The 25,589-nt window shown below is 47.4% G+C and overlaps 1 protein-coding gene across 8 annotated transcripts in view; it reads left to right on the top strand.

Moving 5' to 3' along the window:
• Positions 1-7,266, top strand: part of PALM2AKAP2 (PALM2 and AKAP2 fusion) — a 394,465-nt gene extending 387,199 nt beyond the window's left edge. For all 8 annotated transcript variants that reach the window (XM_067553247.1, XM_067553252.1, XM_067553245.1 and 5 more), the window contains one exon: positions 3,606-7,266. In XM_067553247.1, coding sequence (XP_067409348.1) covers positions 3,606-3,613 — 8 coding nt within the window. In that variant the 3' untranslated portion in view covers positions 3,614-7,266. The remainder of the gene's footprint in view (positions 1-3,605) is intronic.
• Positions 7,267-25,589: the final 18,323 nt, after the last annotated feature.

Raw genomic sequence — 25,589 nt, 5'->3', positions numbered from 1 at the left:
ATCTGCTTCCCCAGATAGAGTCCTGTATGGCCTACACTCTTTATTCCTACACATACACAGTGACAAAGCCCTGGCTGGGATGATTTAGTTGGGGTTGGTCCTGCTTTGAACAGGGGGTGGGACTAGCTGACCTCCTGAGGTCCCTTCCAACTCTCATCTTCTATGATTCTATGATTTACATTTTGCCATGTTAAAAGGCATATTGTTTGCCTGCACCCAATCTATCAAGCGATCCAGATTGCTCTGAATCCATGACCTGTCGTCTAAGTTCTTTACCAGTCCACCAATTTTTGTCATCTGCAAACTTTATCAGAGATGGTTTTGTTTTCTTCCAGGTCACTGATAAATAGCATAGGGCCAAGAATTGATCCCTGCAGGACCCCAGTGGAAGCACACCTGTTCGATGACTATTTCCCATTTATTTGAGACCTAGCAGTTAGCCAGTATTTAATCCACTTAAAGTGTGTGCGCCATTTTATATTCTAGTTTTTTAATCAAAATGTCTTGCAGTACTGAGTCTAATGCCTTACAGAAATCAAACGTATAGTACGTCAACAGAGACATTAAAGTCGTGGCAAGCTGTGGTGCCTAGTGCTTCTTAGTCTTTAGCCCAGTGAGAGTTGTGACTGAGTCAAAAACGTAAGTAGAAGCTCTGGGGCCCAGCTAATAGACATGATGGTTGTTTACTACCATGCATCAATGCAGTGTTTGTAATTCTCTCACAGGGGAAATAAATAACCTGCTTCATTCTGGTTGGATCCAACTCTGAGCCAATGATCTCAGCCTCTAATGCTAATTTGTAGAGTTCTAGAGTTGAGTAACAAAGCTGTAGCTGGTAGATGCACTCAGTAGGCTATTGGAGCTGTGCCCAGATTCTCAGCCCCAGCCAGTGGTGCTGCAAGTCATTTACACCAGCTGAGGGCTCTAGCCCATAGTGTGTGTTCTTGCCAGCAATATTCTTTGGCTGAGAACAGTGTTCACGTATAGTGCATCAGCAGCATTAAACCAGTGATGAGAAAGAGAGAGGAGGGACAAAGGGGATGTGATGGCGGGAAAGACATTCTCTCTGCTCTGGGGTTTTTGTAGCTTAAAGCTAACAAATGCTGATCCAAACCAGAAACTTTTAAACCAAAAAGGTCAACTCCTCAGCTGCTGAACCAGCACTGAAAACCAGCTCTGAAGTCAGTAGAACCATGTTTATTCCACACCAGGTGAGGATCTGGCCCTAAAATATTGGGACTAAAACAAAATCCAGCATTATTTTATGTTCACTTAAAACTAAGGCCCAAATTGTGCAGTCCTTACTTAGGCAAAGCTCTCCTTTACTGCCATGGTGATTTTGCTCAGATAAGGGCCTCAGATTTTTGCCTTGAGTTTGGGGACTTTTGTGTTTACTTTTCATATCCTGTTAGACTGTTACTTCTTGTTTACCCTGCCCTTTACTTTAATCCTCGTGCCCATTTTCTCCTGCATCTGCTGCAGCTCATCAGCGCTCACCAGTTTTGAGGCTAACAAACCACTACATTTTATTTCCTATTGTGCTGAAGCTAAAAGAGTCACTTTGTTCCCTTATTCCTTCTGAGCAAGTTATCAAGAAAAACTGGGCCGTGGTGTCCAGTCCTTTTTCTGTTCACTCAATGAAGCCCTCTGAGATCTTGTCCAAGGGCATGATTTATGCAATCAGAATCCCTGACACTTATTTAAACCATCAGTCCCCACACTTTATAGCTGTAGCAGAATCAATGCATCATGAGGGGCTGTGGTGTCAGCAGACTGGTGTGAGTGTGAGCACCATTGCTCTCTGCTGGAGGGAATCAGACCTGCTTCAGTTTGAATTTTCTTGCCTTGTAATAGTTTACAAAGAAGATACAAGTGGCTTTGTGCAGATCTTCAATAACACAATCTTCCTGTAAACCTGGACTGATCTCTAGGTGCACACAGTCCCTCCCCATGGCTGCCAGGAAAGGAGGTATGATTTCAACTCAATCCTGGCTGTGCTGGCTTAGTTTCACCTTGAGTTTTTGGGTTTGTTGATCCACGGACTCAAAAGAAATTCGAGGTGATGCAAACTATAAGGAACAGACAAACTCTTTCTGACCCCAAACTGAGTGTCCCTGAACTCTAGCGTTCGATCACAGAGAATAGTCTCGTTTAGCACAAGTAGCAATGGCCTGAGATTTGGAGCTGACTGGCAGGAGTTGTAATCCCCATGCTGCATATATGCAGCCTCGCTGGAGCCCCTGGCATCTGTAAAAGTGTCCAGTCATTGACTGTTACAAGCTGAAAGACAGAGTAACCTCTGCTCACCCACCAACTGCAGCTGGGTTCCCTTCAGCTGCTCATTGTTTCTGGTGTCCTCATTCTTCCATTCAGTTATTCTGTTGTTTGTATTACAGAACCCACGTCACCCCTTGTGCTGGGCTCTCTCTAGACATAAGATAACACGGTCCCTGACCCAAAGACCAGACCATCTGTACAGGGCCGAGACGTGCCATATATGTGTAGAAGACACTGGTGGAGCAGGGGACAACAAACGTGGCAGTAATAGGAACACAGGGCCGCATGCATTAGCTAACGTGGGCCCTTTAGAGGCGTCATGGTTGGGTTGGATTTTTAACCTAAATCTGTAAACACCTTGAAAATGTTTCTCATGAAGGATCTGGATCAAAGCCCCTAGAAGACCATGAGCATCTTTCCATTGCTTTCAGTGGACTTTGCATCATGTTCAAACTTTAGATCATCACCATTGTTCTTCTCTGGCATTTGTTAAACCTGGGAAGGTTTTGTGGGATGTGGAGGAGTCAGGACAAATAGCAAAGAGCTGATGTAGCATGGCTGAGATCTCCTTTTATTCCCTGAGGGGGAAATTCACCCTGGTGCAGGTGGCCAAGACAAGGGTAATGTATCACGTCAAGCATGTGGTGTGTGATTTTCACCGAGGGGACTGTGTTCTTCCGTGCATGTGTTCAAAGTGATGGCTTTTTCATTGGTTTTTGCTTCAATCCAAACACCCTGCGAGCGAGCGTGAAAGACTGTTGTGTCTGCACTTAGTGACGTGTGTAAATGAAAACCAGTTTGTAAGACAAAGACCCAGATCCGCCGCTGCTTGAAGTCAGGGACAGGTCTCCCACGGCGCTCAGTGGGTTTCGAACTGTGCCTCAGAGAAGGTTCCTGCATGTTTGTGGCTACCTTGTGCTGCACGTCATCCCCACATGAGAGCGTGAAAATGGATCCTTCATAACCATCCTCCCCCTGCTGGCCTGTCTGAATTGGGATGGGGAAAATGCAGCCTCCTGAGCTAGGTCTGCATAGAGAGACTCGACTTCTCCACATCTCACTTGGGCTGCTGTATGAACATTGGGACTGCTTTCCCTTAGAGTCCAGCTTTGATCTTATGGGCTGTTTGGTGTAACCCTTGCTCACCGTGGCAAGCCTTTAATGACATAAGGGGCCCCTGTTATGCGGCTCCTGTGATTGAGTGGCAAGTGAGGACTGCATAATTCAGTTGCGTGTGCGCGCAAGTAATTATGAAAAAGAAAAGATGGATACTAGGGAGGAGCGGAAGAGGGCAACCAAGTGAAGTGGTGTGTTTTTTTCTTTTCCAGGTCCTTGAGGCTACCAGGGTGAATCGCAGGAAGAGCGCCCTGGCGCTGCGCTGGGAGGCTGGAATTTATGCCAACCAAGAAGAGAACGAATAATCCCTTTGCAATAAAACGGGTGTTTGAGACCGGGAAACCAAAAAAGAAATAAAGCAGCATCATTTAATCCGATATTTATTAAAGATACAACAAACTCACTGATCCACAGAGACAGGACTGATCCATCTCCAGGCATCATTAGCGAAACAGAAAAACCCACCCACAAAGTACACACACACACCAAAAAAAGATTCAGAAGATGTTAGGCGCAGGCCGATCAAGGAAGGGTGTCATCGCCGTTGGCAGAAGCAGCAGCAGACCCATCGCAACAGATCTGCATGGGAGGCTGAAGGAGTTGGCAAAAACTTAGGGCAGGGCAAATATATGTGCTTCCTTTTCTGAATTTCCAGCCCTGCTTTGTTCCAGCAAGAGAGTTTGGCCCAGAGTAGCCGACCACAAGAGAGTCTCATGCAGAATCACTGGCCTGTTTGTCACCAGGCTTCCTTTGGACTTGCCTGCAGCTTCTCCATCATCCCACCTGCTGCATTAAGAACATTGATGTTACTTCAGTTTACTCTAGATAGCCATAAAATGCAAATATTTTTTTTGCTATTATTGGGGAGGGGGGATGATTTAAAGATTTTTTTTCCCCCTTTTAATTTATCATTTAAAAATTGGAGGCTGTCATTGCAAATGTACAATCCATGTTTTGCAATCAGTATCCCTTTCTGTTGCAAACACAATCTATCGGTTTAGGAGAGAGCTAAAGGGGACTGCCAAGCCAGATGGATAACCTTAGCTTTAGGATCCTGTATACTTGCAATATGAACTGGTCTCCAGTTTCTCAGTGCATATTTACATAACTGTGTTTCTAAATATACAATCTGTATTTAGCGGGCAGCAACTATTTTTATGATGGGTGTGGGCAGAAGCATATGTACAAAATGAACAAAGATTGAATAACATGAGTCAGAAAGGGAAGGGGAGAAACACACAAAAAATGACATTTAATTTTTACTGAGGCAGTAATTGAATCAAGCCAGATGCTGACACAAACAGAGGTATTAAACAAAGGAAAAAAGTTATGTCTTTAACTATATTTATACAGTGTAAAAGGCCTTGGAGTTAATGTAGAGGATGCTCGGAAGCGTTAGGTTTCCAGGAAATAAAAAGTTAAAGAAGGTAATACAGAGTGTGAGAGAGAGAAAGAGAGAGAGAGAGAGGAAGGGAAAAAAAAAAGATTATTTTTGCTGTTCAACCAGTATTTTCAGAGCTAAAAGCAAAATATAGAACCTTTAGTTCATGCAGAAGCTTGGAATCCATTACAAAAGATGTGTGTGAGCACGTGTGTGTGTAAGGTTGGAATCCTAGAATGAACAAGAGATATGGGTGTACAAATTATTTTCTCCAAAGCTGTTTGCCAGCTATAGGGGTGAGTGAGAATTTCTTTTTTATGCAAAGAGATATAAAAAGGCACTGAGCTGATGCAGTATTTGTAATATTAAAATTGGACCCAACATGGTATTTGCATGAGTCACAATTGTGAAGTATTGAGCAGTTGTGTAATCTGACATTTAGAAAAAGAAATGTGGTATTTATTCTTGTGCTTTATATTCATATGTAGTATAGAGGCTGCCAGGTTTACTCTGTATTTTCATGCAAAGCAATACAATAAGTATTTTACAAATGGGAACCATAATTTCTGGACTAGAAATTATCAAGGAGACAGAAAAAAAATGCTGACATATACATGTTTTTACCTAAAATTATTTTGACTTCTTTTTATATCAAGAGGCTGAGTCTCCCTTGAATCCCTCTTCTGTTTTCATACTGCTCTGTGACCTGACATGGTGTTTTATTCTGAGACTCATCTAAAATGGCTTTAGATACTGTGAACGTTATTCTGGTGCTTTTATTAGACAAACACAGAGCTTGCAACCAAAAGATTTTTTTTTTTAATTTCCTTCCAGCCTGTGGTTTGACACATACAAAATATGATCTCACGCATTCCTTTACACTGTCAAAGAACAGTAACATTTTGAAGCGTGTGTTCAGGCGTTGTAGCAGAAGTGACAATAAGCATTAATTAAACCTGTTCTGTGAACTGCCTATCAAACAAAAGAAAATCCTTTTGAATTGAATGTTAACTCAGAAGAGGAAGGGCAATTGTCTTGCATTGACTTCTTTAAACTGAGTCATACTTGTGTGCTTTTATATATATACACATATATATAAAAAAGAGTAAACACATATACAAATAGACTGGCTGTTTGGACATGAAACTCCAGTTGATTCTGACCCAGTTCAATAAAGGTATGTTAGCGTTACCAGTAGACTATAGGAAGAATAATTCCACAGACTCAGGGTTCTGTTGTCCAGCTGATGGGCTGGTATTGTGCATCCAACACTCACAGGAGTTACACACCTGCGTTGAGAGGGGGTTTGGATCCCCCTGGGTTCAAGGAGAGCATAGGTGAGTCTTGGAAAGGGGTTCTCTAGCAATATTATAGGTATCAAGCTGTATGTCATCAGTGGCTCGTTACTGGGAAATGGTCTTACATCAAGGCATGTACATTTGAGCTTCTCACTGCAGTGGTTGGATTCTTATAGCTTTTGCTCCCTTTCAAATGAATTTGCTTCTCCCTTTGTGTGGTTACAGTTATCCAGGACTGCGGGCATTGTCAGAAGTTCCTGGCTTCCTTTTACCTTGTAAGAAACTTGTCTGTTGTTTTCTTGAGGGACTTTTTTTTTTTTTTTTTTTTTTTGGTAAGTAATAAATAAATAAATAAAGCATTGGATGTCACTTCTTCAGCTTTGTATTACTTGTCATGGGACATTTCCTCCTTTGCCAACGCCTTTCCCCCAACCTTTGCTCTGAAAATAAAGTCAGTCTCCTATAAACCAAGCGTGGTTTTGCTATCTTGGAATCCTTTGCTCTGGGATGGAATCTAAGCATTAGCTCCACACACTCTGCAATAAAGAAACGTTTACGTGGACCAGTCCACTACAGCTAACCTCTCCACCACCCAAGTTTCTCTTCCAGAAATTATGGAAACAAAGTCATTGTTGTCAGTAGCACGCGCCTCAGTGCTATGATAACTTAAATGCTGTGCCGTTTACTTGCTGCCTCTTTATTTCAGTTGCATGCTACCAAGCGTAGATGTCCATAAATACATGCTGGCATACATCTCTTATCTATATATAAATAAGTCAAATGCAACAAAGGAACACTACTGCCGAATAAACTTGGTCTCCACAAAAGAAATTATAAAAAACCTTTCATGTGACAAAGGCTGGCTTTAGTGCAAGTGTGTAATGAAAAATAGTTAAAACATTAGAACTGGTGACTCCAGTTTTTGGTTACAATGCAGGTTTCCTGAATTATTATTGTTTCAAAAAGCTGCCACTTTTGGCTCATCTTGCTCCTGATCCAGTTTATGTGACGGTAAAAACAATAACAGTGATTTGTTTGACAACCAAAAAGTGGCATTGTTGTCATGTCTTATCAACCAATCTGACCATACCTGCTTTTCTGTATATATTAACCACTTAAGTGTTCTTCTGCTTCTGTATTATAGTGACTGTGAGGCAAGTATATAATTATTTTCTCATTAAAACAGAAGCCTTTGTTGTGTTTCTAGAAAAATGGCTCTTAATTAAAGTGCTTGCAATGCCCTTTAATAGGATTGGCAGCTGCCAATCCCAGATTGGATTGAGTGGTAAAATTGGAGTTAGGTACCATGGAGAGGAGAAAAATGCTCTCATCCTATCAACACAAACAGCTGCCTAAAAGACCTGTGTTGCATTAGGTCCTAAATTTTGTACCTGCTGTTCTTTTCCCACACTTTTCAGCCTCAGTCTATAGCTGGTTTTTAATCTCAGTGAGAGGGAAGTCTGATCTACGCAGGGGTAGTACCATCTAATTGGAGAATAGCTAATGTCATACCTTATTTGGGGGTGAGTGATCCAGGCAATTATAGACCTGTTAGTCTGATCTCAGTAATATGCAAGACTTTAAAGCAAATTGTGAAGGAAAGAAAAATTAAATTAATGGTGACAAATAGTAAAGGGGATGTAATTCAACATGGGTTTACCAGAGGTAGATCATGTCAGACTAACCTGATTTCTTTCTTTCAGAAAATAACTGATTTTTTTTAGCTAAGGCGAGTTCTAATATATTTGAACTTCAGTAAAGCATATGATATGGTACCACATGGGAAATTATTAGTTAAATTAGAGAAGATGGGGATCAGTACAAGCATTGTAAGGTGGATAAGGAATTAGCTAAAGGGGAGAAGGCAACGGGTTGTGCTGAAAGGTAAATTATTGGATTGGAGAGAAGTTACTAGTGGAGTTCCTCAAGGATGGTCTTTGGACACATTCAATATTTTTATTAATGATCTTGGCCCAAAAAGTAGGAATGTGCTAATGAAATTTACTGATGATATGAAATTGGGGGATATCATCAGTAGAAAGGAGGACTGGAATATTATACATGAAGATCTGGGTGACTGTGAAGACTGGAGTGACAGAAATGGGATGATTCAATAGTTCAAAGTTCAAGGTTTAGTAAGAAGAATTTCTGCTACAAGGTGAGGGCTCATCAGCTGGAAGTGACAGAGAAGGAGAGAGACCCTGGGGATGTGAGTTAATCACAGGATGCCTAGGAGCCACCAGTGTGATGCAGCAGTGAAAAAGGCAAATGCAATCTTAGGATGTATCAGGTGAGGCATTTCCAGTAGAGAGAGAGAAGTATTAATTGTACAAGGCATTAGTAAGACCTCATTTGGAATACAGGGTCACCCATATTCAGGAAAGATTAATTTAAACGAGAACAGGTGCAAAGAAGAGCTACTAGAACGAGCAGGGGATTGGAGGGCCTATCTAATGAGACGAGACTGGAAGAGGTTGGGTTGTTTAGCCTAACAAAAAGAAGGTTGAGAGAGGATATGATTGTTTTCTATAAATACTAGGGAGGGTGAAGAGCTATTTAAACTAAAAGACAGTTGGCACAAGAACAAATGGATATATACTGGCCAGGAACAAATTCAGGCTGGAAATTAGAAGAAGGTTTCTAACCATAAGAGGGGTGAGGTTCTGAAACAGCATCCCATAGGAGTTGTGGAGGCAAACATCTTTTAATTAGTTTTAAGAGAGAGATGGACAAATGTATGAGTGCAGTTGTGTAATGGAGTAGCTTGTGATGGTGGAAGGCAGAGCTCAGCAGCTCTGGGGCTCACTTCTGATTTATGTCTTATGTTCCCAAAGTTCATGCTTCAGGGTTTGTCAGCCACCAGCAGAGGTCAGGAAGGATTCCCCCCACCACCCCAAGTATTCCAGGAGGGATTGTTCATCTCCTTTCTCTGAAGCATCAGAGCTGGCCACGGCTAGAGATGGGACACGGGACAGGGTGAGTCAGGGCTCTGAGGTGGCACCAAGCATTCTCTGTCTCTCAGGTGCTGGAAATCAGCATAGCACTGTTGACTTCATTGGAGCGTTGCCATTTTATACCAGCTGAGGATCTGGCCCTATATACTGAGAAGGAATTCCAGATTCTCATTTATGGGCCTGATCCAGCTCCCACTGAAATAAAGGGAAAGACTCCAGTGACATCAGTAGGAGTTGAATAGGGCCCTAGATGTAGCCCCTTGACTTTAGGTTCTTAGTAATAGAATGTCAGCATCAGCTCTTCTTTTCAATAGATTCAGATTTTGACTTGTATACGCAATATCCAAAATTCCTGCAGAGAGAAGTCAATAGAGAGTATGGATTTCTTGGCACACGTTAATCAAGTACAGGGGCAGGATATAAAAAGGGTCTGGTTAATTTCATGATCCATGCTAAAAGGTATAGTTCTTCTTCGAGTGCTTGTTCATGTCCATTCCACTATAGGTGTGTGCATGCATCCGTGCATGGCTACCAGAACTTTTTCCCCTTAGCAGATCCCGTAGGGCTGGCTCCAGTGCCCTCTGGAGCCCCGCACACATGCCGCGGTATATGAGGCAGTGCGGACCCTTCTTTCCGCCTGTGACGGTTGCTGGAACTATCCTGGCTTGCTTTGCAAGTGCTAATTCCCCTTGTTCTGGACGTTGTTTTGTCTGTCACTGTATTATTAGATAGCTTAGTTAAGTAGTTGTTAACAGTGGTAGTTAGAGACTTAAGGTAGTCCCGGCTGGGACTTAGCGAGACCGGAATATGCCCTGGTCACCGGGCTTCAAACCATGTGCCTCCTGCGGGAAACCTTTCCCGCTCAGCGACCCCCACGACGGCTGCCTGAAGTGTTTGGGGGAAGCCCACCGTAAGGACAAGTGTAAGCTCTGCAAGGCTTTCATACCAATGATTCAAAAGGACAGAGAAATCCGTTTGAAAGCCTTGCTTATGGAGGCAGCGCTTCGCCCGGCCTCTGAGCTGACCCGCTCCATCTCGGTACCGAGCATGGGGTCGGTACAGAGTGCACCGTCGGTACCAGCCACGACTCGGCACCGCAGCGTTTCCCTGGCGCAGAAGAGGAAGCAGCAGCGCGGGAAATGTGGATACTCCCCTGCACCATCGAAATGGGTGGGTTCGAGCACTGAACCACACTGAGGTCGGCCCGTGGAGACTGTCTCTCCGGAGCCAGCGTCTCCAGTTAGGGAACCTCCCCCGACTCCTGGGAGTGGGGGAGCCCCTCTGTCCCTGCCAGCGCCGTCAACCTAAGGAGTTACGGTGTGTGAATAATGCTAAGGGCCACGCAGATTATGAAGAGGAGCGAGATGTTCCGGCTTTGCTGCCCCCAGAAAATGTGCATTGTTGTTCGACACCGCAGCAGTAGGAGGTGCTGAATAGCTCTAGGATGGCAGAGTTCAAGCAGGGCTGGCGTGGGGTGGCGTCTCAGCCCACATGGCACAGCACGGGACATGATCCGCATTGGATCCCATGCTTCCTAGTGGTACTTTGCTAGTTGGATGAGGCCTGGGCAAGTCCCATCACAGGACCAATGCAGCACAAGGCTAATCTAGTGTATTCTATTTGCGATGGCATATTTTCCTGTTGCCTCCACCACCTTCAGTCCTCCCCCCCCCGCCCCCCAATCTTCCACTTTAGCTTGGGTTTGACTGATTCTGCAGTAGGCACCACCACACCTCATCCTGCACAACAGGAAGCATGTAGCAGACTCTCTTTGAGCAAGGGCCTAGTAGATTCACCTAAGGGCAGAGGAACCAACATTCACAGATAGGAAGGGAGGGTGTAGGCCTTGAACCACAACTTTTGTGGGGATTTGAACTCAAGCAAAACACCAAGGGTATTCCGCTCTGAGCCCAGCTCCGGTTTGCACTGTGTGTGGAACCCAAAGCTCAGTGCGGGATCCCAATGTCTAAATTAATTTTTTTTCATGGAGGTTTAGCGCTCATGAACGATGCGTGACTGGCAGCCCTGGAAGCTGAAGGCAGAAGTGGGTGGCCAGCCCCAAAGTTCAAAAATCAGAGTTGAAAAATCATGAGATTTAAAAAAAATTCTATTTTTTAGTCTGTCTGATTTTTTTGAATGCCGCCTTTCTGCTCCCAGTCTGTATGTGGGACAGCTCTCAGCTCTGAAAGTGACTGGGTAGGGGGGGTTTGGTGGAGAAAAGCTTGTTAGAAGTCCCAAATCTCTATCAAATTCTGCTGGTGGTTGAGAGGGCTCCCAGCTTTTCAGAGCCCCACATGCCAATTAATTAATTCTCGGGCTGGCTCCAGCCCTTCAGATAATTATGTACTCTCAGCTCCACGTCACTTCTATTGACTGCACCCCAGTCCTCACATCTGTCAGCCCCACGTTGTTTCTGCACCCCCCACCCCCAGCTCGCCTCTGCTCTTCCTCCACCTGTGGAGGCACTGGGGAGTGGGGACCTCCCCCCCTTCAGTCCCAGGCTTGTTGGGGGAAGAAGGCGTGCTCAGCGTCATCAAGGTCCTTGGCCCCTCCCAAGCCTGGTTTTGCAGAGACTGATTTGGGGTCAGGGGGTGGCACAGACCCAGTGCGTGACAACGTGCTGCAAACTGGCAGGCCTGAAACAACGTAAGCCTTGGCTGTGTGGCCTTCCTCACCACTGTGCTACAGAGTGAAAAAGAGCAGCTAATTCTTTGTACCGCTTGACACCTCTGCTGGGATGGCCACCGACAGCGCCAGTCTTGTCTAAGTGGTCCGGATGGAGTTAAGCACCCAGGGGCTGGGAGCTGGCTTAAGAGCACCCCACACCTAATGCACGCGTACTTCCATCCTGCCAGCATATGAAATGCTCTGTGCCCCATTTCCAAACTACCCCATCCCCCCACACACCCTTTCAGGCACCAGATATGACAAGCTCCCTTTGAACCCCAAATCCTGGGCAGCTGGGCTACGTTAAAACAAAAACCCTTCTTCCATGAGGGGCCACGTGCTGCCTTGCTCTCCCTCAGGGTAGCTCAGCTGAGCTGTGTGCAGCCAAAGCACGGGTGGCAGCTGCCTGAGGGATTGGGGTGGGAGGAAGGTGGGGGACACTCCTAGCCTTTCCCAGGCCCTTGACTCAGGGCTGAGTGCAGATGGGGGAAAGACCCTGGGGGGGGATTGCAGCTGAGAAAAGAAAGCTGCCTCTGAGGTGTGTGTGTGTGTGGGGGGACACACCTGAGGGGAACAAGATCCAGGAGGGAGCCACCTGGGTAAGAAAAGTGAGGGGGGAGGGGGGACTAGGATCCAGAGGATTCAGATGAAGAGAGGGAAGTGAGGAGCTGGGGAAGGAATGCACAAAGATATGGGAATCCCCAAGCCGCCCTCACACCTCCAGGGAAGGAGTCCTTGGCCCACCCCTAGCTAACCGCAGGCTTGTCTCCTGCGTCTCAGGCTCCTGGGGACTGTTCCTGCCCCAATGTCTTGGTGCTCGGTGACACAGCCGTTTGGGGTGCTGTGGACTCCATGGCCCCAGGAATCACAGCTGGGAGAGTTTCCAAGCCCTGGCCAGACAGACGGCGGCGTTGCTGGAGGAGAGGACAGTCCATTAGCCTCCCTCGCTATCTGGCAGAAGAGGAGTACAGATAAGGGGGGAGGGGGGGGAAGATTTTTTTGTGGGGACGTAGGTGTTTGGGGTACAGAGGACAGTGACACCCCCAGTGTCTGACTCAGAGACCTTCACACACTGTAACAGTTAAACTAGTCAGGTTAAATATACCCTCAACGTCACCCGGAGCCCCACAGCAGCCTCTGGCACCGACGGGTTAGTGCCGCCTTGGGCTGAAAACTGCCCATGCACAGTGTTGTACTGGCTGGCACGCTCCAAGCCTCTGCTCAGTTGCCGCAGCCTGGCTGGCCCGTTGCTGCCAGTTCCTCTCAGATTGCGCGGCACCAGGAGGTGGGTACTAGATGCTAGGTGGGCAGGATGGAGGTAGGACAAATCAGCATGTTAGCAGTGGGAGTGGGGCCTGTAGCTCAGGGAAGGGGGGCACAGATGGAGGCGGCTGGCCAGCTGTGTGCGCTGTCTGCAGTGGAGGGAGAAGGGAAGGCGGGCGGGCGGCAGGACTCGTGCTGCCGGGTGGGCAAAGACAGGAACTGAGCCTGCTGGGTTCCCAGCTCAGCAACAATATTCAGGGGCTTGATTTCTGAGGGAGTTAGCCGGCCACCTTTGAGGAGCCGGGCCTGGCTTTCTGTCTCTCTCCCTTCAGAAAGGTAATGAGTGAGTCTGTCCCGACGATTCCTGGGGTTAATATCGGAGCTGGAGCTGAGGCACAGCGTTTGGATCCAGAGCCGAATTCCCCCCCCAAATTAGGGGGCAGTCAGAGTGCTGGGTCATGCCCACGTACAGCTCAATAGCCCTTAGACACTGTTCTGGTCTGCCAGCACCAGGGGCAGTGACAAAACTCGAGCTGAGGAAGACGCACCCTAAGCCAGTCCCGTGGGGAGCTCAAAGTTAGACACTAGCTATAATTTAGCCCAGAACTGTTGAATGTCTGACATCCTGGGTTTACATTGAACAGGTGTGATAACATCCCATATTGCCCTGGGTCCCTGAGCCAAGAAATTCTGCTGCTGGAGCTAGGTATGTGCCGCAAGATAACGAGTGATTTTTTTACATTTTAAAGAAAGAAAGAAAGAGTGAGGTGTGGCAGCATGTCATGCCTTTGGTCACATCCTGCTACTTCTGGCCCACCTATTCTCATGGGCAAATCTGTATCAGAGAGACATGGCAATAAAAAAAATCAATGAGGGGGGAAAGTGAACTGCCCAGAAGTTGCTTTAGCAAAATCCTCTAACCCTCCAGCACTGCGAGATGCACCGAGCAGACTGGTTCATGTGGGTTTGTGTGCAGTAACAGTGACATCTGGAGGGCAAACTAGGTTGTACAGAAGTTGGTGCTTTGTTTCCAAAGAACTAGCCCTGCCTTCCGGTCTGAGGAAGTGGCTGAACTCAGAGACTGGCTGTCAGGTGTATTCCCTCCTGAGCATTGCATCTTACATGCAGGGCCATACAACAAAATGTCTTACAGGAGCTAAGCGTTACGTGGCAACGAAGCAGCCAGGCCTGCTGAGGAGGTACCTGACCCAAACAAAAAAAAAATCAACTTTCAGTGACGTTATTCCCCTCCTCACACACAGAGTAGTCTCCTCGGTGTAATACATTAGCATAGCAGAAGGCATTGGGATGCAGCTTTGGAAATAGAATCAGCTGGACTGGTCCATGTTAGGCGGTGACATAAAAGATGGGGCAAGTTATACAGCAGTAACTGGGTGTAACTGTCCCGTCGAGGAGGAGGAAGGATAGGGTTTCAGTAAAGGGCAGGAGGGTGATAAGCATAAAGAGGTGTCCTCTTTTTTATGAATGGTTGTCTTGGCGGAAATAAAAGAAAGTCTCCTGTGCCAGTCCATCTCTTACACCTGCCTGTTAGATGCGTTTCCTGCTACGTTTCCCACTTCCTGTCTATGCAGCAGTGGGGAACCACCACCTCCCTTGTTACTGCAGAGTTGTCCCCTATTATCAAATGGTTTGACACCAGCTGTTTTTGTTTTGTTAAAGATGATTATCGGTGTTAGAAGGATGGTCTCCTCTCATCCACGGCTGAGATTACTCCGCCTAACGCTGCTCTTTGGGGCCGGGCCTGTCTTTTTGTTCTGTGTTTGGTACAGCGCCTAGCACACTGGGGTCCTGGTCCATGACTTAGGCTCTTAGGGCCTACTGCAATACAAATAAGGACTTCAGCAGTGGCAGCTCCAAGAGGCGGTAGTACTCAGAGTCGGGGAGTAATCGCAGACACCAGAACTGGCACTTGGAAGGGTCTTAGCAGTTCTCACTTCCCCTTCCCATCCGCACTAGCCTCTTTCCCACCAGCAAGACCCACAACCTCCATTCTGCGCCCTTGATACCACATGGGGCTTGCCCTTTCTGACCTAGGGCCAACTGACCCCCCCCACCCCATGCCGTGGTCTTCAAAGGGAGCTAGCTGGGTACATATCCATTGCCCCCAGGCTCCTGAGAGGCTGCCTGATGTGGGGCGCTGCTCCCTCATCTGCAGAGGCACTTCTGTGGGGCAGTTAAGAACATGTAGCCCTTCCTCTCCTCTAGAGTGCAGCAGAAGCAGGTAAATGTTCTCTCTCCCCCAGGCAGTCACAAGCTCTGCTGGGCTCATGCTGACTGAGTGCCTCCCCTATCAGGGGATGTCTTGCTGCCCTGGCTTCTCTCTCAGCCCCTGCTCAGTAAATCCAAAGGCTGGAAGTGGGAGTGGGATTGTTTTCCTGCACCTGTTGCAATCTGAAGTGAGGAAGTTAAGGGTGGGGGTTGTTGTACAGGTTGTGTATGCGTAAGAGCCTTCTGGTGGGGAAGGTGACTGGCCCCTTGAAAACTCTGCAAGCAAAGCGAGGCTCTGCAGAGTGAGTGTGTTTGTGTGTGTTGCGGGGGAAGGGAGGGGGTGAGTGGCTAGGTGTTCAGGAGGGGATGGCATGTGCCCCCTGGAAGAGTGAGTTAATCAGACTGAGGATGCAGGGACTGCATTGTTCTCCAGGCCCTACTTGCCTTTGTGTTATGGCTAAAAGCTGAAATTTTCAGAAGTGACTTGTGATTTTGGAGGCCTGAATTTTTGGGTGCCAAACTTGACACACCTTCGAGAAGCCTGACTTTCGGAGCGTGCATAGCCACCCACCCTCTGGGAGGCAGGCCCATCTAAAGTGTCTCAAGTTGGGCCCCTTGTGTAGTTATTTACACCTGTGCAATGTGAGTGCAAATTGGTACCACTGCAGAATGGGGGCCTTTGCCACCCACTTTGTAAACACTTACACATGGTGCAAGGCTGTGGAGAATCAGGCCTATGGTCTTACAGTTTGAGCAAAGGATTGCGGATCAAGCAGTCCTGAGTTCTAACCCCAGCTCTGCCAGAGATGCCCTTTCTGGCCTTCAATATAACCCACTCTGCCTCCGTCTTCCTTGTGATTAAAGAGGTAATATTTATTCATCTGGATTTTTTTTCCGGGGGATTAAATAGATGCTGTCTGTAAATGGCTTTGAGCATGAAAAGGGCTGTGCACAGTAAGTGGGTCACCTTTATATGCATTCCTAATGCAGCCGCCAGCTTAGTACCTCGGGGCCAGGACCGGCAGATTCATTCTGCCCTCAACTCTTCTTCCCTCCCGAGGGGCATGTGCCGGACTTTACATCCCAGCGCTTTTGGAGGGGCACATTTTGTGCTCCCGCCAGGGCCCTGGGGGCTGGAAGAACATGTGGTCTCCCTGCCCGTGGCCCAAGGAGCTCTGTGTACCCTCCCCCCAGGACCCTGGGGGCTGGAGGAGCTCTCTCCCCTACTGATTACTGGGGGGACCATTATCCCTACTTGCCTCTCCTTGTGCACGCCCCTCTCTCCTTCATTATAGCCGTAGCTCCAAGTGGGTTCCTGTAGGTAGCCGTCTTGGAGGAGCATATCCCTGAACGCATTGGCACTTGCACTTAAAGAGGGTCTTTCATCCTTGCACTTCTATTACAGGTGCCTTGTGAACCAATCAAAAGGGACATGTCAAATGCCACGCCCAGTAGGCCCGCGTCTCAACTTCCCGCATTCACGTTCTGTGACCCTCACTCCCAATCCTCTCCATGGCCCCTGTCCTCCTTGTACTGTCTTAGCAGCCAGCAGGACGGGGCCAGGGATTTGCACTGCAAAAGGTGACAAGCAGTGCATGCACGGGGCTGCGCGGTATAGATCAGTTCCTAAAGTGCTTGCTGTAGGGCCTGCTGCAGGGACGGAGGGGAACGGAGAGCACACGTACGGTGTCCGGGAACCTGTTCCAGGAGAGAGTCTGAGACTGCAGGCTTGAGAGCTTTCAGCTTGCATATCAAACTGGTAGCAATGGCGCAAGCAGTACAGTGAGCTATTGCCACTCGCCTCTCAGGGTATGCAACGCTGCAATTAACTGCGGACTGGCCCACACCAGATGACTGGGGCTCGAACTAAGGGACTGTTTAATTGCAGCGTAGATGTTCAGGCTCTAGGACCCTGAGCACGAGGCAGTTCAGCCAAAAGCTCTACACTGCAGATACAATCCCCTTAGCACCGAAGTCTGAGTCAGATGCACCCTCTGACTTGTAAAACAGCGTGATGAGCTCATCATCAGCTCTCACTTAGGGTTGGGGGTTGCAATATGCGTAGTCCAGTGCACTGGCCATCCAGGCTGGTGACAGCTAAATGTGGTTAGACAAGTCTGGCACCTCGAAAGAGGCCAGAGCTTATTTACAACAGCTGGTAAAGGGAATACACAATCTGCCTTAAACTGGGGTGATCAAAGTCCTTCAGCTGCAATTAAATGACCCCAGGTTAGTTTAACACAATGCCCAAACTAGGGAGCACGCCGTAAAGTCGCAATATGAACCAATAGTGACATCCTAGTAAGTAGCAATCAGCACGATTCAGCTGAGGCTTTCAAAGCACTTGTGAACATTACTAGTTATTAATGTGCAATGAAACCTCCCAGTACTCCTGTTGTTTGTTGCCATGGAGAAAGGTGGAATCTCCAGACACATGCCGTGATGACTTGTGTGTGTCACAGTTTGCTACTCAGGTATTCTGTGTAGGCGGCAGAGATAATTCAAGCCTCTTTAATTGGAAGGGAAGAAGGAAGTTGTTGAAGTGGGAAGAAAGTAGGGCAGCTCACCCACTGCTGCACCTTCAGCAAGACTCTACGGCAGAGCATCAGTACAGAGCCTGTCCCAGGCACTACGGTGACCAGATGTCCCAATTTTATAGGAGCTTTTTCTTATATAGGGGCATATTACCCTCCACCCCCAGTCCTGATTTTTCACACTTGCTATCTGGTCACCCTACCAGACACTCAATGATGTGCTCTTACCACCTCCCTTGCATCGCACGTTCTTGTGCGCTACTGTTTCATCCTTTCCTCCACTGTTTTTAAAACGGTGATTTTTTTTCTATAGAAAGAATTGTTTACACCTAAATGCCAGCCAGTGCCTGGTTCCTGCTTTCATTGAGCATTGACAGAAGGAAAGATACCACCGCCGGGTGTAGGCAATAGTCTGCATGCACCAGTCCACTTCCCCCTCCGCCTGCCTTCAACTCCTGACCTGTTACTGACAGGAACAGTTCCCCTTTTTTGTAGCAGTCTCCAGCCAGGCTGGGCCCTGTCAGATTAAATTTTTCTCTCTCATCCTGACAGTGAAGTCATGTAGATTCAGTTCTCTCGTTTTGCTGGGAGACTGCACGGATAATTGGTAACACTGTGCTGGCATGATTTCTCAGGTACCATGGACCTGAAACCTGAGATGTTCAGATACTATGGTGACAAACACAGCACAAGACTCTATAAAGAATAGAAATAGAACAGAGCTTCTTAGGGCAGAGATTATTAGTCAGCTTGTTTAGAGCTCTGGCTTTGCTTGATTCTCCACACCTGCTCATGACTCTAACACCCAACAAACTTAAGCTGCTAGTTGAAGATTCAACATCCCATTCCTTCAGTTAAGGGCCAGGAAAGGTCCCCACTCCAGATCTCTGATACGCCAAGGAGGCCTCTAGCAAAACCAGGGATGATGAAACTTTATGCTCCTGATGGTAAAACACAATCTGGAAAAAAAAAAAATCAGGAGGGAGGAACAAGCTTTCTGTACATCATAAAGACACACAAGGGACACAAACCCAACTTTTTCCCTCTTTCGGATCAAAATTGTGTGACAAAGGAAAATTCAAGCGACTGGGGGAAAAGGGCCAAATGAGTAACCTGACTGTAATCAAGGCAGCTGGTGAATATTTTTAAAAGATACCTTTAAAAAAAAAAATAAGTGGAAGTGTAACTCAGGATCCAGGGAAGTTGCAGATCAAGAAAGAAAACACTCAAAACCAAAAATAAGACAGATGGGAAAATGTTGTAAACAGTGGAAAAACTGTGAGGTCAGAAAAGGAAATAAAAGACAGGCCGCATGGTAACTGGGGAAAGATTTATTACTCGAGTTCATGCTTGTGAGGTTGGGGGGACCGTTTTGGAAGCCAGCTGAAATGACACGTTACAAAGAGCAGGGATTAAAGATAAATAGCTGTTAACGCATTCGGCCAAGGCCGGTGTAAGCCCTACGAAATCCCAGCAATTCAAATTGCTCGGGTCTGATGTGCTTCCTGAGGCAGGCCCTCGCTCGCCGAGGCCAAATCTAGCCATGGTTCAACTGCTGGCCCTTTGTGTACGGAATCAGTCTCCAGTTAAAAGACTTCAGGAAATGGCTGGACAATAACATTACACATGATCCCTGGGATTTATTGCAACAGATACACTGTTCATCTCATCGGCCACGTGACAGCCTGTATCACCAGTTTTGACATCGTCTCGCTAAGGTGCCTGGTACCATAGCATCCAAGCACTGAGTATTCAGTAATAGCGAGTGTGTCCTGAAAGGACTCTATTTTCTGGGTCCTCTTGGCCTCCCTCTCTGATGCTCTCTGCCCAGCAGGAAAACCTTGTTGAAGGAATGGGTTGTGGCCTTTAAACATGGGTAAGCCAGGCTCGGTCTGCCCTCCTGTGGAAGGCGTTCCATAGCCTCTGATAAAGATCTGCTCCCTGGTGCTTTTACTTGGGCGCATCTCACGGTGGCAGCCTGGTGGTGGGTCGCTGTCTTGGTGGGTCACAGATACATGGGTTGGTAACAACCAGACTAGCCAGTGTAAAGTGGTGGGGGTTAGGACTAGCACTTTAACTTTGCTGGAATAACGACTAGGGAGCCAGCGGTGTTTTCAGAGAGCCGGTGCGATGTAGTCATGTTGGTACAATATGGGGGCTGCTGGGTACAGCTCCCATTGCAGCTTCTGAGTGGCAATCACAGGCCAAGAGCAGACTGCACCAGCCTAACCTGGAGGTGCTGATTAACGCCTGGAGCACGGCGGCAAAGTCCTCATGTGGGAATAAGAGGCATAGTCTCCTAGCCAGCTAAGAATGGAGAAAACCTCCCTCCCCAAGGAAGTAATCTGCACATCCAGGATTAGCGAGAAGGCCAGCAAGACCCCCAGCCTGTGGAGTACCTTGGTGATTGGTAGTTGGAGTTGAAGTGAAATTATTGCGACAGCAATGCCATTTCCAGCTTTCTTGGATTACTTCGGAGCCAGCTGCTCTCAAGTGCTTCCATGCACCGGGAGCTGTACATGCTGGTAGAGGCTGCATCAGTGGAGACGCAGACACAGAGGGGTGGGTTGGTAGCCTGCCATTGACATCTCATACTCATTGAGGGCTCACACTGAGAAGCGGGGGGGGGAGGTGGGTGCTTGCTGGGGCAGAGCATGTGCCCGGCATAATGCTCTTGTGATCCCTTTGACAGGGATGTTTTGGAGGTAGTGGAATGATGGTTCACCCACGGCTGCCAGTCCTGTATGCCGCTCAGCTGCACTTAGTGACAGATAGTAGCACAGGGAGTTGGGGAAACAATGCAGGAAGACAGCTGTAAAAGGGGGAATAGGACCCAGACCTTGGCTGGTTGGAAGCTTTGAATCATTAGAAATTATTCCGCTCCAAATATAAACCTCAGGCAAGTGGAGGGGACATGGCAGAGAGCAGAAGGCTGTCTTAATCTCCCTGGCGGCCTGGTGTCCATCTGGCCATTAACAGTCTGAGGCAACATTAACTGCAATGCCCATGCATGGATAGGCAGGCTTTCTGTACACATGGCTTCCTCAGAGAACTGGTCAGCTACTCCAGCAACCAAAGAGAAACCACAGGCTGCAGCGCAAGCCCTCCACGTGTTAGATAACGGTCCAGGCCCAGCCAGCATATACGGCAGCAACGGTGCTTGTGCAATGGGCTGCCACGTCTCATCTGCCGAGGTTACCTGGAAGCCCCTGATTAAATGGCACCGAGAAATGTTTACCAGTGAGATAAGCAGTAACACAATCCATGGCTTTGTGATGACACATTTGCCATTATCGTACCGGCCCATACCCTGATGCTGTTGTTCTAACAGTGAGTTTGTTGGGCTGGACCTAATGGAAGCCTGCTACCAGCCTTTAGCTTTCATTAGAAACCAGTGAGGGGTCCAACATGCCCTGACCAGTTGGCTTTCTTTATACCAAAAAAGGTTGGGTTTTGAGTTCTGGGAGTTAAACAAACACACCCCAGTCAGAAGAACTGCTGAATGGAAAAAGGGATCAATTAAACCGTCCCCAGACGTGTAAGTATTCGTGTGGAATCTGTAGCTAATTTTACAAATGAAGTGCACTTATTTAACTCGACATTAAGTAGAGAGTAGTCTGGAAAACGTAAACAGCTACATGACTAAAAACCAGTGTGGCTTTCCTTCCGTTTCTTTTGTTTCAGTATCTAGTGCGGCAGAAGCCAGGCACATGCTTTGAGGGCTAAGTGAAGTTAGAGGCTCTTGCTGGTTTCGGTATTAGAAATTATTGCAGTTTAGGTGCCTGATATCGGTGATGACTCTAGCCCTGACTTTTGCCAGACTTGGAAATTTGGGGCTTATGTTAACCCTAACTGTGTTGTGTTAAAGTGCAAATGTCTCTGCTAATTTACTGTGGGATGGATTTTCAGGGCTGGGGTGTCTCCTGGGAATTTTATCATGAAGTGTGGAATAAGCAAAAGAAGCAAAGTAACTGCAGCCCTAGGCATCGTAGGACACAGCACCAGATATTCCTGGTTCTCTTCCTGCCCCATGCTGCTCCTTCAGTGAGTTTGTCAGTGACTGTTCTGAGCTCAATGCTCTCTTCTTTTTCCTCTGCACACTTTCACCCTGGGCGACCTCAGCTGGTTACACGATTACCAACACCACCTCTATATCTTGGCCTCCCCATCCCAGTTCCCTCCCGCTCCATGCAGTCTTGTATTCCCAGCATCTCTTCCCGCATGTCACGCCACCAACTCAAACAGCGCACAGTGAAAACCTGATGCCTCATTTTATCTCTTGGCTTTTCCTATCATCATCCTTTTGACAGCTACCAACTTCATCCTCCACCCTCATAAACTCTGTTATTCTGGAGTCCTCTCCTCCTGTATTGTTCCTCTTGCCAGTTTTTCCTCAGCAGCATCTTTAGAACTCATTCGTTCCTTTCCGTTCCCGCCACTTAAATGCACGTCTGGCTCCTAATCATCTCCTGCCTCGACTATCACCGCTTCCTCGTGTCTGCTTCTCGCCTTAGCCAGTCATCCAAAAAGCACCCACATGGCTCAGGGACAGCTCCTCCTCAAGTCCTTTCTCTCTGACTTTCATATCAACATCAAGGTTCTGATCCTTTCCTCCACCGCCCTGCAAAATTTATTTCCCACCAGCCCCTCTATTCTCAGTTCCTTTTGCTCCAACGCTCTTATTTCACACACTCAACCTTAGCTACTCGTTTTGTTGCCTTCTTCCCACGCTAGCCTCTGTGTAGCCTCTTTTGTGTAACGCCCTATGGCTGGAGCACTCTTTCTGCCTGACGTGTGCCCACTCTCATCTCTCAGTTCCTATCTAAAGACACACTTTCTCCATGAAACCTAAAAAGCTTCCTCTTCCCCTTAAACAAACACACAAGGCCATTCAAAATATATGAAACCTTCAAGATGTGTGGCCTCCTAACCAAAATAACTCATGTGCTCTTATTATCATAACCCTGTCCTCTCCCTGGTGTCTTTTCTCCAGTCATCTTACTACCTCTTAACTTTGTTTGTAGAGCAGGGGCTGTATCTTTAGCTTGTCTGTTATTTACCATGTACGTTTGTAACACTTTCTGAAATAAAATATAGACACAGGGTATGTAAGCAGCATTGTTTCTGAATAGTGTTAGATTGAACAGTGCTCCTTTTTGTTCTGATAGTGTGAGTTGTGTTACGGCTATAAGCTTTCCATATAGCTGCCACTTTTGCTTTATCGGACTTGGAATTTTTTAAAAGTAAAGTTGTTGTTGTTGTTTTAGTCTTCACATTCCTCTTGTGTGCCACTGCATGCACACAGAAGTGTGTCCCATCTCCTTTCCATGCCTAAATCCTTATGGCTACAGCTAAGATCCCTCCCTTCACAAAAAGTGACATGAAAGCCAGGTGAGGCACAGAGTAATATGTCATGCGAGGAATATTGGGGCCTCGGTTAGGAATTGTGATGGGATTTAGTCCACAATTAAGACTAGATTTAAGAATCTGTTCAACGTGATAAAGGGATATTCCTCTCTACATGCAGGGGATTACTGTGGGGAGGCATTAGCCACCTCCATTCCCTCCAGTTCCCCAAGAGAGAACCAAATCCTGGAGCAAATGGGTAGTTTGAAGGTTACAGTGGTCTGATTGTTCCACTAGGGAGAGCAGTGCACAACGGATCCCAACCCAGGCGTTTTCTGGCTCAGCACAGAACTCGGGATTGAAAAATAAGTAAACAGAGGTGCAGGAGAGGAAAACCAGGAGATCTTTGCTTCTGCTCTTCAGCCAGGCTGCATTTTGGAAAGGGAAGTGAAACAGCCATTAGTTAGGCCAGCCCTGGCCCTTTCAGCTTCTGGCCTACTTTTCTCACTTCCTCACCGGGGATGTTTGCGAAGTCAATACCATCCATCAGCAATAACACACGCGCCACTTCAGCTTCTGCATCGCGGTGGCCTCAAACCGCGGCGCTTGTTACACATGAAAACAAGGCATGACGAACTTGCCATTGCAGGATCAATGCAGTCACCCCTCATAGAGATCAAACACATCTCATTTCCCTCCCACAGGGGAGAGCTCACGTCTAGAAAGATACACACGCTGCTTCCACTAAAGTCAATGGGATGTTCAAACGGGAGGGGCTAGGCACAATAGAGCTTTCCTTGCTGCTTGGCTGTGGTAAACAGTTCTTCACCTGGAGAGCATGTTACGCCAGCACTCCTCAGCCTGTCCTGATTTTTGGAGTAGTTTCAGGGTGGAGTTTAAGGTGTTGACTTGGACTAAATAGTTTCACACCTGCCTGAATGAGAGTTCACATCCCTCTACATGCCAGGCGGCCTCAGAGGTACGCGAGAGAGGGCTGGTTGCAGCTGATGAGTCATCAGTTGTGTGACTCACTCCCTTCCTAACCTATTTGGACTGCTAGAGCCCCACTTTCTTGGCCCCAGGGTCAGGCTGCAAGATTTATTTCTGCACTCAGGCTTTTACTGAGGGTTATGTTGCTATATGCGTTGATTTGGATCGGTGAGGTCAATGATCTTGTTTGATGTCTAATATATGTAGTGTATCTAAAGCCCTATGCTCAGACACTATAGTGCAGTATGGTAGAAAGGTTTGTGTCCCAACTGGAAAGTGTTACACCAGCCCAGGCAATGCGTGGGAGGGAGGGGCTGTGGGGAATCATATGCCACACCCCCCTCCCCAATTTAACTGCTGGGCTTGTACTGAGCATGCTCACACAGAATGAGCATGCTCAGTAACATCTGCTGAAGCCACTGCCTTCACTCTGCCATTACATGTGCCCCCCAGCAGCTGGTATGGGTCATCTTTGTACACCAGTCTGCCGCTCAAGTAACTCCACTGAAGGTTAAAGATCAGATCTGTCCCTACATCCGCATGATTTGGGATAGTCACATTACATAGAAAGTCACAAGCAAGACACGCGGGTCACAGGCCATGCTAAATACATTTTTTTTTTTTTGCCTTTGCGTAGCTTCCACTGCTATTTAAAGGTTTCTCTCTCACCTGCTTTCAGTCATGGTTCTCTGAATTGTGACCATCTATCATTTGAGTATAGAGGTGCTCCTGGGCCTGTCCTTACAGCCATTCCTGGGTGTATTTCACCTGCTTGTCTTTCTCAACCATTGGCATTCCTAGAGACAGGGGACAGAAGAGAGCCTGGTTTATACATGGCAAACACAACACCCCTTAACTGCCTCTAGTGTAATGAGACAACCAGTGAAATCACTGGGCAATCAGTCCCTGGTCTTTTGCTGCTCTTGGGTCGGATGCAAAGCTCTACACAAGGATGCAACTAAATAGCCCTTAGAGGGTTTATTGAGTGAATGAAATGGTATAAAATATGCCCCACTGTCCAATTCCTCTCCACTGAAGTGCTAGAACTTCGGTTAGCCACAGATTTTATTTCTTCTGCTATTCCACCTTTTTTCTCCCTCCACCCCAGTGTTAGGGAGGTGCTCAGCCATGGCTATTGAGTTTAATCAGTCCTATAATTTAAAAAATTAGGGACTCGACCGTTCCACTGTGTTTGGTATCAAGGATACCAAACATTAGCTGCTTTTTTTCCATGGGCTCAGTGCAGGCGATTTCTAGCGCACGCTCACCCTGGGATCTGGGCACCAGCAGGTACCGGGCTGGCTCAGGCAATGATGTCAGAGTCGCGCATTCACTCACAGGGGCTCCTAGCCTATCAGCACGATGCCTCAGGCCCGTGGTGAGCTCTGCTGCCAGCAGGAACGAGAGAGGACAGAGCCCTGGTGGAGGCAACTCCCTCGACGCCACGTCGCGTTCCATGCGGCTAAATCAGGTACTCATTCGGCACCCTGCCTGGCCAGACAAATCTCCTGTTGACAGTGGCAGACAGGAAAAG

Source organism: Emydura macquarii, unplaced genomic scaffold (assembly GCF_026122565.2).
Source record: "Emydura macquarii macquarii isolate MOO-44397 ecotype Brisbane River unplaced genomic scaffold, CSIRO-AGI_Emac_v2 contig_1451, whole genome shotgun sequence".
Classification (NCBI taxonomy): Eukaryota; Metazoa; Chordata; order Testudines; family Chelidae; genus Emydura; species Emydura macquarii.
Note: the sequence above shows the minus strand (reverse complement) of the source record. Positions and strands in the feature narration are given on the sequence as shown.